Genomic DNA, 16,067 nt, shown 5'->3' on the forward strand with positions numbered 1-16,067 from the left:
GTTACGGTTGTCATAGGAGCTGCAGTTGTTGTATTAGAAGCTGTAGTGGTGGTCGAAGTAGCTGCAGTGGTTGTAGTTGTCGTAGTACCTACAGTTGTTGTAGTCAGAGCTGCAGTGGTTGATGTAGGTGCTGCTGTTGTGGTTGTAGTAAGAGCTATAGTTGTGGTTGTAGCTTCAGCCAAAATTGCGGTTGTCGTAGGAGCTACATTTGTAGTTGTCGTAGTAGGTGCTACAGTCGTAGTGGTCGTAAGAGCTATGGTTGTTGTAGTAGTAGCTATATTTGTTGTCGTATGAGCTACAGTTGTCGTTGTAACTGCTTTGGTTGTAGTGGTTTTAGGATCTAAAGTTGTTGTAGGAGGAGCTGCAGTTCTCATTGTAGTAGTAGGTGCTGCAGTGGTTGTTGAAGTAGGTGCTGCAGTTGTAGTTGTCGTAGTATCTACAGTTCTTGTCGTAGGAGCTACAGTTGTAGTTGTTGTAGGAGCTACAGTTCTAGTTTTCGTAGCAGGTGCGGCGGTTGTGGTTGTCATAGGATTTTCACTTGTAGTTGTCATTGTAGGTCCTACTGTTGTAGTGGTCGTAGGAGCTGCACTGGTTGTTGAAGTAGGTGACGAAGTTGTAGTGGTCGTAGGAGCTTCAGCGGTTGTTGTACGAGCTACAGTTGTCGTTGGATTAAAAGTTGTTGTAAAAGAAGCTGCAGTTGTGGTTGTTGTAGGAGCTGAAGTTGCAGTTGTCGTAGTAGGTGATTCATTTGTAGAAGTCGTAGGAGCTACAGTTTTCATTGTAGTAGTAGGAGCTACAGTTGTTGTTGTAGGTGCTGCAGTTGTAGTGGCCATTGTAGGTGCTGCAGTTGTAGTTGTTGAAGGAGCTATAGTTGTCATTGTAGTAGTAGGTGCTGCAGTTTTAGTGGTTGTAGTAGGTACTGCAGTTGTAGTTGTTGTCGGAGCCACAGTTATCATTGTAGGAGTAGGTGCTGATGTTGTAGTGGTCGTTTGAGCTTCAGTTCTAGTTTTCGTAGCAGGTGTGGCAGTTGTGGTTGTCGTAGGATTTTCACTTGTAGTTGTCATTGTAGGGCCTACTGTTTGTGTGGTCGTAGGAGCTGCAGTGGTTGTTGACGTAGGTGCTGCAGTTGTAGTGGCCGTATGAGCTACAGATGGCGTTGTAGGTGCTTCTGTTTTCGTGGTCGTAGGATTTAAAGTTGTTGTAAAAGGAGCTACAGTTGTGGTTGCCATAGGAGCTAAAGTTGCAGTTGTCGTGGTAAGTGATTCAGTTGGAGAAGTCGTAGGAGCTACAGTTGTCATTGTAGTAGTAAGAGCTACAGTTGTTGTTGTACATGCTGAAGTTGTAGTGGTCGTAGTAGGTGCTGCAGTTGTAGTTGTTGTAGGAGCTGCAGTTGTCATTGTAGGACCTGCAGTTGTCATTGTAGGACCTGCAGTTGTCATTGTAGGTCCTGCAGTTGTCGTTGTCGCCGGAGCTGCAGTTGTAGTTGTCATAGTAGGTACTGTATTCATAGTGGTCATTGGAGCTACCGTTGTTGTAGTAGGATCTGCAGTGGTTGTTGTAGAAGGTGTTGTTGTGGTTGTCATAAGAGCTATAGTTGTTGTAGTAGGAGCTATAGTTGTTGTTGTAGTTGTAGCTACAGTTGTCGTAGGAGCTTCAGTTGTGGTCATTGTAGTAGGAGCTGCAGTTGTGTAAACTGCAGTTGTGGTCGGAACTCCAAGGACAATCCACCATAAAAACACTGTGGTTTATGAGATGAATGGTTAATATGTTCATTGCGCACAATATCATTATTTCCAAGATTACCTTTCATCAACATGGTGCAGTTTTTGACATCTTTATTATATACAATAAACAATTATAATTTATAGCTACATAAATAATTCCCTTGATTGTTAATAATGTTACCTATAATACCTTTTTGAGATTACCACACCTGAGTTGTATTTTTTTTACAGTAATATAATTCAACTAATAGACGTTACAGCAGTGTGATAATGTTTACCTGTCACGACTTCCGCCGAAGTTGGTTCCTCTCCTTGCCCGGGCGGCGCTCGGCGGTCGACGCCGCCGGTCTTCTAGCCATCGCCGATCCACTTTTCATTTTCCATTGGTTTTGTCTTTGTTTCCCACACACCTTTGTTTTCATTTCCCAATTACTGGTCATGTATTTAACCCTCTGTTTCCCCCATGTCTTTGTGTGTGATTGTTTATTGTTAAGGTTGGTACGTTTCCGGCTGTTTTTTTCCGGGTGCTGTTTTCACCCGTTGTTACGGATACAGGTAGTGTGTATCCTGTATTTGTGTGTGGTGTGTATCCTGTTAGTTAGCTAGCTGTTGTGGAAATAGGCTAGTCTAGCTTAGGGGTGTTTTTGATTATTGTTTCTTTGCTTGGGTCCAGCTCAGCCCCTTTTCTCACACCCCTTTACCGTGTGTTTAAAATAAACCTTTTGAGTTTGACAGTAGATTTCAGTTGTCTGTGGTTTTTGGTTCTCACTGTTCTTTATCACTATAATTTGCATGATTTATGTTACGGGTCTCGTATCCATCCCCCCTAGACTGCTGGGCCAAAGGGATTCGTAACGCCCGTGTTTTATGGCAACCGTTATTGTTCGCACATTGGTATTGTTACTTTGTGCTGTTTTCTCAAGTAAAGTGCGTTGTTCACTCATCTCTGCTCTTCTGCGCCTGACTTCATGCACCAGCTACACCCACCGCCTGACAATACCGCTAACAACTTAGTCATTTTCCTTTTTTGTATTTTGCAAATGTATTTAATCGAGGTGAGACTTTTGACAGTAGACAAGGCAAAATGTAAAATTGCCCCAATGAAATGTCAGAATAAACATATTTAAAAAAAATCATAGGCATTGTAACATCATATGCAAAGAATATGTACATCATTGCTCATTATTATGATTACATTATCCAAATGTATATGGTCTATTCTGTCACCATCTAGCATTTTTGGTTGCTAATATTTTGATTCAGGATTAATACACGAGTTGGCATGATGTTTGCACTTAGTAAAAAATGAGTTAGAAACATAAACACAGAATGAAATTCAGTGTACTACTTAACCATGGTAAAAAAAAAAGTAGCTGTCATTTTCTGTGTCTTTTTTTGGACTCAGTTGATGCAGTTTTCTGAATGGAAAGAAAAATATCAATTTTATTGACAGGTAATTTGAACCACTATTAATGTGCAACGGTAGACACTTTTCAACTTTATCTGTAACTTTTTAAGCAACTAAATGGATTTGAACTCATTTATGTGTGCCAGATCAAGAGGTGTGAATAACTACGCATGCTAGACATCTCGGTGAATAAGGTTTCAAGGGTGTGAATAATTTCGCAATAGGCACTATAACTGCTGTGAACATGGATTTATACACCGTAGTGAAATTACACAGTAAAATCCAGATCAGCATTGCATTTTTTCCATGAGAAATCAGCCTATTACTGCATCACGTCAATCATGTTACTTCATAAAAGAGGAAAAGTAATTTCAAATTTTCAAATGGTCTGCCACAGCCCAGCAATTCATTCTGAATTCTATACATATTCTGTGAAAGTAATTCGTGTAGTTCATCAAAAGTGGATATTTTTTGTAATATAAAATATAATACATAAAATAATATATTATAATCCACATTAGCGTTGCAATTTTTCAGGAGAAATCAGCATTTTACTGCTTAAAAAACATAAGTATTTAATCTTGGCTATCAAAAGTTTACCAATCCAATTTCTATATTCTTCAAAAGATGATAAAAAATAAGAAACCCACACACTGCTCTTGATAATATCACTGCTCTGTATTAAGCTTTACATATAGGCCTCGAGGCCTTCGTCAGAGATTTTTGATTTGAACCCTTATGTAGACATTGCTCCACCCACATCCGTTCAATGCATTGAATGGGATTGGAGTATAAGGAAAACAAGCATATGTTACCAAACATAACAATGTGCATTTCATAAGTATTCTTATAATTCTAATAAAGTGTATACATAAAACGTATTAAACAAGACAGTGAAACCACAATGAGGACATCGACCTATCAAGTAAGTTTTCATAAATCAATGGGTACTGTACAAGAAAAAACGTCAGAGTGATCTGAAGTGGCGGCATTAACTCATGTTTACATTTACATAACATGCATGGGCATTTCATCATGTCTGGAGGGTGAAAATCCCAAAACATTCTCTTTTGCTCAGAGTATTATTTATATCAACTCCCTGGTCTGATATCTTGACTTTCTCTATGCCTCAAAATGTAAAGGTAGATCATTAAAATGTACTGCGACTGGATAATCCCTGTTGTTTCTCCTGATTGAACTTTTATGTTCACTAATTCTCTGTTTGAGAATGTTGTAAAATCTCTTATTTAATCAATTTTGAATTCAGGCTGTAACACAACAAAATGTGGAATAAGTCAAGAGGTATCAATACTTTCTGAAGGCACTGTAAATCATGTAACTGTTACTTCAAAAAGGAGAAAGTATGAGACCATTTTACCTTGTTATATTTGTATGTATTTCTTTTTTTTGTACTGTGTGCAGTTTCTTTTTTAAATGTATCAAAGCTTTTCCATGTATATATTCCATTATACAGTAAAGGTTATTACTTTCCTACAGCAAACACTTCAATGCCAGCCTCCTATTTCTGTAATTTCTCCAAATAGCAATTGAGGAAGGTCTTGGTGAAGACAATAAACAATCACAATATCTACCTTATCTACTCTAAAATCTCATTATCTTTCTTTTTCTGTTAACTATTTCAAGCTTTTTTTTATATATATTTTTTTATTTCACCTTAATTTAACCAGGTAGGCTAGTTGAGAACAAGTTCTCATTTACAACTGCGACCTGGTCAAGATAAATCAAAGCAGTGCGACAAAAACAACAACAGAGTTGCACATGGAATAAACAAACTGATAATCAATAACACAATAGAAAAATCTATATACAGTGTGTGCAAATGTAGTAAGATTAGGTAGGTAAGGCAATAAATAGGCCATAGAGGCGAAATAACTACAATTTAGCATTAACACTGGAGTGATAGATGTGCAGATGACGATGTGCAAGTAGAGATAATGGGGTGCAAAAGAGCAACAAAAAAAATAAAAAAAAATATATATATATATAAATAACAATATGGGGATGAGGTAGCTTACAATTGTTGATACAGTAGGCATACTGTCATGAAAATGTATTTCTAGCTTCTATTACTATATTTCAGGTGACGTAATATTTTGGGAGGCACCAAAGTTAACAAGATAAAGGTGATGAAAAAGGGAGGGACAGAGGAATGCATGTGAGAGGTACGTAGCTTAAAAAAAAAATATCCCCAGGTACTGACGTGGTATGGAAAACTGGTTTGGTGTTCTGGCAAAAGATTTGTGATGGACAAGAAATTATTGAAAGAAAGGGAGGGGCAAAGAATCTGTTTGAGAGTATTATAACAGTTATGTACTGACCTTATTTTATTGAAAACTGATTAGGTGACAAATACAATTAATCAGAAACGTGCTTCATTGTACTTAATTGACTTTTCTGAAGTATGCAGGTTTTCCTTCTCCAGCTGACTGTCAGTATCACTTTATTCAGGGTTAAACCATGATGCACAGTTTTCCTGTCTTCCCCAGGGTGTTCCTCTTTTTCTTCAGGAATCTCAACTAAGGGGAATCTTCTGCATCCCAATGTTTTATTAGCTAATCTAAAACAAAGGGGGGTATACATAACACCTTGATGAGTGTTCCAGTATCATTCATAACAACTATGACACATTTATTCAACATCATTCTTGAGGAATATGTTAAATATAAGTCCCCTCGAAAAGATATTTATTTATCAGTACAACAACATGTTTATTTCTCCTGGCACAGTACCCAACCCTCTGACATACGATTCAGTCTGGAAGCACCAGGTAAGTCTCAGAGCAGTACCCAGGTAGCAGTTTAGGGGTTTATGTGCCTTGCTCAAGACAACAAGGCCAGAAGGTTTGGAACCAGACCTGGCTGTAAATACTATATTTCAAATACTCTAAGGGACTGTGGTCGGTGATTGAGCTTGACCGGCACAATGGAAATGTTGTCGTAGTCCCATAAGAGCAAACCCCATCTTTCTGGTACTCAATCCAGACAGGCCCAATACTATTTGAACCCAGGTCAGAGCAATTTATGGCATTGTAACGTGTTGAGTAACTTTTCTTGATACCTGAAGACATGCATTAGCTCCAATCAAATCAATCAATCACATTTACTTTATAAAGCCCTTTTTACATCAGCGGTGGTCAGGAATCGCTTTGCTGATACCGACATAAACCCCATCGAGTCAGAAGCTTATGGCTTGGATTTAGCTCAGCAAAGACTAATACAGCCTTGTGGTGCACAGGACTAATCCAGTCAGTAACACCAGCAACAATACTGTTCACAATACTGGTTTAAAATAATTTTACTTAACTTAATAATAACTTACTGGAATTAAAAAATAACTAATGAAGGTTCCTTGTGAATGATGTTAAAATATTAAGGTTGTTATGCATGATGATACTTTTAACATTCACAAAGTGTTACCCAAACTATTTATTTACGCAACTTGTGCGAGGAGCTTATTTCTAACCAGCAACATGTGGGTATCACTTGTGAACATGTACATTCCTCGGTGTGATGCCTGACTCAACATGACCTATTGTTACTATCTTACGCTTTCTTGAATAATAACCACTGACTGCCATGAACGTATGCATGCGCTTTTCAGTTATAACTGCTAGGTGTAAACACATCACAGGTTTTAGAGAGTATGTTTATCGTCAAAAGTGTGATTTTCTTCTTTAGTGTGTGACTAGCTTTAAGACTCATTTTCCACCAGCCTATTCACAGAGACAGTGGTGTGAATGCGGCTCTGTTCAGCTCAGCAATGTGAAAAGCCCATCCAGAATTGGAGTAAGAATCAAAAAAATATATGATATATACAGGATATAAAGGATTTTTCCTTAAACTTAATCAGTCAGGTGCATTTATAACCTTTATTTATACTATTCAACTAACAAAATTGGCATGATGCGTTCCGTTACACCTCTGTGAAGTGAATTATTTCCATAGAACTCCATCCTGTTAATATATTGGCTACTTGCTATAGTCAACTAAACTAACACATGTATTGGTATAAATGTATTCAGTTTAGAGAAAACTTATTGTCATCTTGCAGAGGCAAAAATCCCCAGTCAGAAAGTGTTGGCAAGTTGCTTCCCATGTCAGTGTTTTGATCAGTGATTTTTTTTGGCACATATCCCAACTAACGATTTGCATTGACCCAATCTTAACAACTTATATTTATCAGATGTGAATTGTACAACTTACTCTTACACTTGACCCTATTTGGATGTTTGAACTGTGTTTCTGATGATTTATTGTTGTCTTTGGTGTTGCCGTCCACCAATAACTACACTGTTCTGTGACTAGCCACACCCTAAGAGATCATGGTTGATTAAACACTGGTCTGGTTTGTCATTAGATGACATATGATAAGATGGCATGTTTTTTTAAAGAGTTGTATCACTCCCTGACGTCTCCCTGACGTCTCGTATGACGTTGAAAGGTGTTCGAGTTTCTTTTAGAATCTGTTCTATTGAACATACCTCTACATCCATAACAAGGAACATCCTCCTTGTTATATGTTTGAATGCCATGGTATGACATGGAGATGGTGTTAGTGCTTAGTTTATATTATAATTTAGTAGATGCTTTTATCAAAGCAACATACAGTAGAGCATGCATGCATTTTTGCGTGGCTGACCCCAGTGGGAACCAAACCAACGACAACCGTGGCATTGCAAGCACTAACTCTACATAATGGTACATAATGGCCCTTTGAAAACTTTTAATGCTAGCTTTCATCAATTCAGACATGTTAGAATGCCTTTTCAAAGTATTTGGACCGGGCCTATACAGTGAGGTACAAAACTATTGGGACAGTGACAATTTTGTTGTTTTGGCTCTGTACTACAGCACATTGGATATGAAATGATACAATGACTATGAGGTTAGAGCAGATTGTCAGCTTTAAAGGAATTATTATCCATATCGGACTTCACAGTTAATATATTTTGGAGAAATGAATAAAAATGTGTATCTTGTGGCTGAATTAAAAAAACTTTGTATTTAAGGACTTGTATCTCTCTATAATAATGAAATGTGTTCAGGTTTTTAAAATCTTTTCTACTTCACATTAACATGAACCTACAATAGTGTTTCAGTATTTTGAAGGGTGCCTTGGTCCTCATCATTTTGATATCATGATGGTCAGTCCTTACATTCATAGTTACATCTATGAATTTGAGAGTGGTTAAGTTTACTAAAGTGGTGGGGGGGGTGTCTGCTTTGTTGTTGTTTGAATCCCAGATTGCCCCTTTAAGGACTCAGGGTCTAAGAACTGAAATCTTTATTAAAGCTATCAAAAAGTTAAGGTTGTCATGATTATCAATTTATTTTTGTAACACCTGCACAGCTAATTGCATCTCAATCTTACCAACCCTATTCATTTTATAGAGTGTGTCACGCCCTGACCTTAGAGAGCCGTGTTTTTTCTGTATTTGGTTAGGTCAGGGTGTGGGGTGGGCATTCTATGCATTCTATTTCTTTGTTTTGGCCGAGTATGGTTTCCAATCAGAGGCAGCTGTTTCTCTTTGTCTCTGATTGGGAATCATACTTAGGCAGCCTTTTTCCCACCTGTGTTTGTGGGTAGGTGTTTTCTGTTTTGTATTCGCTACCTGATGGAACGGTTTGGCTTTTTGTTTTGTTTGTGTGTTTCATAGTTAAATAAAATCATGAGCACTTACCACGCTGCACTTTGGTCCCCTTCTTCCGACGAACGCCGTTACAGAGTGAAATATTTGTAGACCTGCTAGATTGAAGATGTAAGCTCAGATCACTACCTTTTTGTAAAAGAATTACAGTGCATCTGAATGCAGTTTCATAATAGTATTGACCTATTTCTGGGTGCATATTTAACGTCTGCAAGGTTCATGGCAACACTAATGTGCATCTGAAGTATGCAGGTTTTCCCTCTCCAGCTGACTGTCAGTATCACTTTATTCAGGGTTAAACCTTGATGCACAGTTTTCCTGTCTTTCCCAGGGAGTTCCTCTTTTTCTTCAGGAATCTCAACTAAGGGGAATCTTCTGCATCCCAATGTTGTATTAGCTAATCTAAAACAAAGCGGGGTATACATAACACCTTGATGAGTGTTCCAGTATCATTCATAACAACTATGACACATTTATTCAACATCATTCTTGAGGAATATGCTAAATATAAGTCCCCTCGAAAAGCTATTTCTTTATCAGTACAACAAACATGTTTATTTCTTTTGTCAAAGTACCCAACCCTCTGACACACTATTCACACAACAGTCTGGAAGCACCAGGTAAGCCTCAGAGCAATACCCAGGTAGCAGTTTAAGGGTTTATGTGCCTTGCTCAAGGCCACAAGGGCAAAAGGGTTGGAACCAGAACTGGCTGTAAATAGTATATTTCAAATACTTTAACTAGCTGTAGTTGATGATTTAGCTTGCCTGGCACAAAGAAACTATTGTCGTAGTCCCAAAAGAACACAGTGTTGATGTGCAGCAGTGTTCTTGTATGCCATGTGTCACAGTGTACAGAGAGAAGAACAAGGAGGTGTGGCCTGACCCCCTCCAATACCTCACTGTCTGATCCCAATACGTTGGCCCCTCTGGCACTCACTCCAGACAGGCTCAATACTATTTGAACCCAGGTCAGAGAAGTTGATGGCATTGTAACGTGTTGAGTAACTTTTCCTGATACCTGAAGATATGTATTAGCTCCAATCAAATCAATCAATCACATTTAATTTATAAAGCACTTTTTACATCAGCGGTGGTCAGGAGTTGCTTTACTGATACTGACATAAACCCCATCGAGCCAGAAGCTTATGCAGTGGATTTAGCTCAGCAAAGACTAATACAGCCTTGTGGTGCACAGGACTAATCCAGTCAGTGACACCAGCAACAATACTGTTCACTCAGACCAGATTATTTCAACTTAACTTAATAATAACTTAATAAATTACTGTAATGAAAAAAAAAACTTATTTTGAAGGTTCCTTATGAATAATGTTAAAATATGAAGGTTGTTAAACATGATGACATTTTCAACATTCACAAAGTGTTACCCAAACTATTTATTTACGAAATTTGGGTGAGGAGCTTCATTCTAACCAGCAACATGTGAGTATCACTTGTGAATATGTACGTTCCCAAGAGTGATGCCAATTGATGTCCAATTGTTACTATCTCACGCCTTCTTGACTAATAAGGTATGTTGCCCTGGATGTATGCGTGTGCTTTTCAGTTATACTCGCTAGGTGTAAACACATCACAGTATGTTAATCGTCAAAGGTGTGATTTTTTTCTTTAGGTTGTGACTAGCTTTAAGACTCATTTTCCACCAGCCTATTCACAGAGACAGTGCTGTGAGTGCAGCTCTGTTCAGCTCAGCAATGTGAAAAGCACTTTATAGGTTTTACAACTTTAGCCCATCCAGAATTGGAGTCAGAATCAAATATAGGATATATACAGGATATACAGGATTCTTCCTTAAACTTAACCAATCAGGTGCATTTATTACCTTTATTTATACTATTCAAATATCAAACTTGGCCTGATGCATTCCTTTACACCTCTGTGAAGTGAATTATTTCCATAGAACTCCATCCTGCTTATTCAATGGCTACTTGCCATTGTAAACTAAACTAAGACATGTACTGGTACAAATGTATTCAGTTTAGAGAAAACTTAAGGTCATCTTGCAGAGGGCAGAATCACCAGTCAGAGCATTTTGGCAAGATGCCTCGAGTGTCACTGTTTTGACCAGGGATTCTTTGACACATTCCAACTAAAGATTTGCATTGACCCAATCATAACAACTTATATTTATCAGATGTGAATTGTACAACTTACTCTTACACTTGACCCTATTTGGATGTTTGAACTGTGTTTCTGATGATTTATTGTTGTCTTTGGTGTTGTTGTCCACCAATAACTACACTGTTCTGTGACTAGCCACACCCTAAGAGATCATGGTTGATTAAACACCGGTCTGGTTTGTCATCAGATGACATATCATAAGATGGCATGTTTTTTTAAAGAGTTGTATCACTCCCTGACGTCTCCCTGACGTCTCGTATGACGTTGAAAGGTGTTTGAGTTTCTTTTAGAATCTGTTCTATTGAACATACCTCTACATCCATAACAAGGAACATCCTCCTTGTTATATGTTTGAATGCCATGGTATGACATGGAGATGGTTTTAGTGCTTAGTTTATATTATCATTTAGTAGATGCTTTTATCAAAGCAACATACAGTAGAGAATGCATACATTTTTGCGTGGCTGACCCCAGCGGGAACCAAACCAACGACAACCGTGACATTGCAAGCGTTACACTCTACATAATGGTACACAATGGACAAAACATGTAATGTTAATTTTCATCAATTCAGACATGTAAGAATGCATTATCTTAGTAATTGGTCCTGGGCCTATACAGTGAGCTCCAAAAGTATTCTTTTTTTTTTATATATAGATTTTTTTTACCTTTATTTAACCAGGCAGGCCAGTTGAGAACAAGTTCTTATTTACAACTGAGACCTGGCCAAGATAAAGCAAAGCAGTGCGAAACAAACAACAACGCAGAGTTACACATGGAATAAACAAACATACAGTCAATAACACAATAGAAAAGTCTATATACAGTGTATTCAAATGAGGTAAGATAAGGGAGGTAAGGCAATAAATAGGCCATAGTGGCGAAATAATTACAATTTAGCAATTAAACACAGGAGTGATAGATGTGCAGAAGATGAATGTGCAAGTAGAGATACTGGGCTGCAAAGATAGGCTATGTACAGGTGCAGTGATCTGTGAGCTGCTCTGACAGCTGGTGCTTAAAGTTAGAGAGGGAGATATGAGTCTCCAGCTTCAGGGATTTTTGCAATTCGTTCCAGTCATTGGCAGCAGGGACCTGGAAGGAAAGGCGACCAACTGAGGAATTGGCTTTGGGGGTGACCAGTGAAATATACCTGCTGGAGCGCGTGCTACGGGTGGGTGCTGCTATGGTGACCAGTGAGCTCAGATAAGGAGGGGCTTTACCTAACAAAGACTTATAGATGATCTGTAGCCAGTGGGTTTGGCGACAAATATGAAGCGAGGGCCAGCTAACGAGAGCATACAGTTCGCAGTGGTGGGTAGTATATGGGGCTTTGGTGACAAAACGGACGGCACTGTGATAGACTGCATCCAATTTGCTGAGTAGAGTTTTGGAGGCTATTTTGTAAATGACATCGCCGAAGTCAAGGATCAGTAGGATAGTCATTGGGACAGTGACAATTTAGTTCTTTTGGCTCTGTACTCCAGCACTTTGGATATGAAATGATACAATGACTATGAGGTTAGGGCAAATTGTCAGCTTTAATTTGAGGGTATATTTATCCATATCAGGTGAACCACTTTTTGTACATAGTCCCCCCATTTTAGGGAACCATTGTTATTGGGCCAAATTCACTTGTGTATTAACTAGGAAAAAGTTAATATTTGGTCCCATATTCATAGCACGCAATGACTACATCAAGCTTTTTCTATTATTCTATTCTTATTTACAATAAAAGTGACTCTAATTACACAATGCATTATTTACCATGAATTTCTATTGGGCAACAAATAATCTAAAACACAGCCAAAACAAACAGAAAATGCATCCAACAAATTTGTAGTCACAAGCCTGATGTAATCATTGCATGGGACCAAATATGGGACCAAATACTTAACCTTTTACCACTTTAATACACAATTGAATTTTAACGGGTCCTCATTAGAGTTAACTTTATATAATGGGTGGTTCTAATCCTGAATGCTGATTGGTTAAAACCGCATTCCAGCCAGTGTCTATTCCACAAGTTAAATATATGACATTAAAATGCCTATTTACTCTGTTCCATCTGACTGCGCAATCCACTGTCATCAGCCCAGCCAAACATTTTATAAACTTTTATAATCTCCACTATAAGAAGCATCTAGACATTATATCACTTTTCAACAGCGGAGATTTGTATAAACCTTGCTGTCTGTCTCTCCGACATTTGCAACCTTGTTTCAATATTCAAATTCAATCTCCAGCTGTCCGATAGTAATGAACTTGTTGGGAGGAGACAGACAGGAAGCATTTCTCAGCCAGTCTAAATCATGAATCAGCTGGAATATTTTTATGGATATATACAAAGAAATGTCGGTTGAAAAAGGTAAAACGAAACAAAGTGCAGCTATCACACGCCGGAGGAGATGGCTGCCATTTTACGGGCTTCTTACGAGCTCTATTATGACCGAAAAGAGATTCTGGATATCAGAAAAATGATTGCTCACCTCGAACTGGACAAAGACTGTACAAGGCCAGAAGAAAACAAGAAAGTGCTTCAAAACTTTGAATTTGCAACCAATAGAATGTTATATATATGGGGGATACAATCTTCCCAGCTCTGCAGATGTTGCTGCGAGGAACATTTATTTTGGTACTGTCCATGTGTAGCTCCTTTTTGGTCACAGGTCCAGGAATGTGTCACGACTTCCGCCGAAGTTGGATCCTCTCCTTGTTCGGGTGGCGCTCGGCGGTGCCGGTCTTCTAGCCATCATCGATCCACTTTTCATTTTCCATTTGTTTTGTCTTGTTTTCCTCACACCTGGTTACAATCCCCTCAATCACTTGTTGTGTATTTAACCCTCTGTTCCCCCCATGTCTTTGTGTGGGATTGTTTATTGTTTCATGTATGTGCACGATAGGCTGGTTGCGCTGGGTTATGTCAACCCGTATTGTATTTCGTGTTCGTTGTGCCGTGTGTTTTTGGTTCACCTAAAAAAGGCTCCGTTTGCTACCCAATAACTGCTCTCCTGCGCCTGACTCCCTTACAGCCATTTACGTATACCTAACAGAATGGTTGAAGAATTGCAACATTTACCTAGAACTAACACTGCAGATAGCAAAACTGGATGATTTGAAAAGTGATAGTCAATCGATCAATAATATAATAATTGTTTTAGCAAAAATGTTTCTTTCATTTACAATCTATAGAAGCTATGAGAATAGAAAGATTCAATACTTTTGTGAAGCATCACAGCACAGTTGAAAAATATATGGCAAATAGAAATCCAAAATGTATGGTGTTAAGAGATAGATGGGATGGGTTGAATGGAGCTGAAGATTGGGACTAATAACAACAAGATAAGAAATGTAAAACATGTTGGGTCTGTAAAATGTATATAGGTTCAGAAATTTTGTGAAATTGAAGTTACAAATCAAACTGGATGGACATCAGAAATAGAGGAAGGCCAGGACTAAAAACAAACAAAATATAACTATTGTAAAATATATTGTGTCTGTAAAATGTGTATAGCATGTATAAACTGAAGGTAGAAGCCTAAGTGTTATTGTTTATTAGTTTACTCCAATTAGGGGTGGGGTGGTTGGGTTTACGGGGAATAATGAAGGCATATTCTAAAAAAAGTGTGACGTGTCACGACTTCCGCCAAAGTCGGTTCCTCTCCTTGTTCGGGCGGTGCTCGGCGGTCGACGTCGACGGTCATCTAGCCATCGCCGATCCTTTTCATTTTCCATTGGTTTTGTCTTTGTTTCCCACACACCTGGTTTTCATTTCCCAATTACTGGTCATGTATTTAACCCTCTGTTTCCCCCATGTCTTTGTGTGTGATTGTTTATTGTTCAGGTCGGTACGTTTACGGATGTTTTCTTCCGGGTGCTGTTTTCACCCGTGTTTTGTGGCAACCGTTATTGTTCGCACATTGGTTTGTTTACTGTGTGCGATTTCTGAAGTAAAGTGCGTTTTTCACTCATGTCTGCTTTCCTGCGCCTGACTTCATGCACCAGCTACACCCACCGCCTGACAGAATCACACACCAAGAAACGTCATAGACTCAGCAGGAGCAGGTACCCCTGTTATTGGGGTCGAGGAGCGCGTCCAGGATCAAGAGGCGATGCTCCATCATCTCGGCGCCACCATGGACCGCGTCATACAGACTATGGATCACTGGGAGAGAAAGGGAGGTCCTCCAGCGCCTCCGCCAGCTCCACCAAGGTCTCCACTACTCGCCCCTCTTTCACCCGGTCCCAGTGGGATTCGTCTTGCCCTCCTAGGGAGTATGATGGGACGGCTGCACAATGTCAAGGTTTCCTATTACAGCTGGAGCTCTACCTAGCAACCGTCCACCTGGCGCCTACGGGACCGAGAGAGCGTGTCCGCCCTCATCTCATGCCTCTCAGGGAGAGCCCTGGAGTGGGCCAACGCCGTGTGGGGGGTAGGAGATGTGGCGATGGACCACTTCGAAGATTTCACCCGCCGCTTCCGGGCAGTCTTCGACCACCCGCCTGAGGGTAGAGCGAGAGAACGCCTCGTACATCTGAGGCAGGGGACGAGGAGCGCCAAGGAGTTCGCTCTGGACTTCCGGACCCTGGCCGCTGGCGTGGGATGGAACGACAAGGCCCTGAATGACCACTATCGTTGCTGTTTGCGAGAGGACGTCCGTCGGGAGTTGGCCTGCAGGGACACCACCCTCACTTTCGACCAGTTGGTGGACCTGTCCATTCGGTTGGATAACCTGCTGGCTACCCGCGGACATCCAGATCGGGGTCTGTCGGTTCCATCCCCTAGCACCACCGCTCCGACGCCCATGGAGCTGGGAGGTGCTGCGCTTAGGGAGACCGGAGGAGGTTCCGTTTCATGCACCATCTGTGGCCGCAGAGGGCACACTGCCGGTCAATGCTGGGGAGGTTCCTCTGGGAGTCGAGGCAGCAGGCAGGGCACTCTCGTGTCACCCCAGGTGAGCCGGCACCATGCTCACCCATAGCTCTCTGTTGTCCACAAGTTTTTGAACATTACTTTTCCTGAGTTTTCCCGCATTCCCAGCATAAGGCGCTCGTCGATTCGGGAAGCAGCTGGGAGTTTCATTGACAGATCATTTGCTCATAAATTAGGGATCCCCATTGTTCCT

General features: G+C 39.9%; 1 protein-coding gene across 1 annotated transcript in view; it reads right to left on the reverse strand.

The window, feature by feature from the left end:
• Positions 1-333: 333 nt before the first annotated feature.
• The window catches only part of LOC106599179 (uncharacterized), a 57,228-nt gene continuing 41,494 nt past the window's right edge, over positions 334-16,067 (reverse strand). Inside the window, exons 10-12 of the mRNA XM_082970118.1 lie at positions 1,406-1,543; positions 1,052-1,210; positions 334-457 (exon numbers count right to left, since the gene is read on the reverse strand). Coding sequence (XP_082826244.1) covers positions 334-457; positions 1,052-1,210; positions 1,406-1,543 — 421 coding nt within the window. The remainder of the gene's footprint in view (positions 458-1,051; positions 1,211-1,405; positions 1,544-16,067) is intronic.

The sequence above is a fragment of the Salmo salar genome, chromosome 27 (assembly GCF_965601325.2).
Source record: "Salmo salar chromosome 27, fSalSal1, whole genome shotgun sequence".
Lineage (NCBI taxonomy): Eukaryota > Metazoa > Chordata > Actinopteri > Salmoniformes > Salmonidae > Salmo > Salmo salar.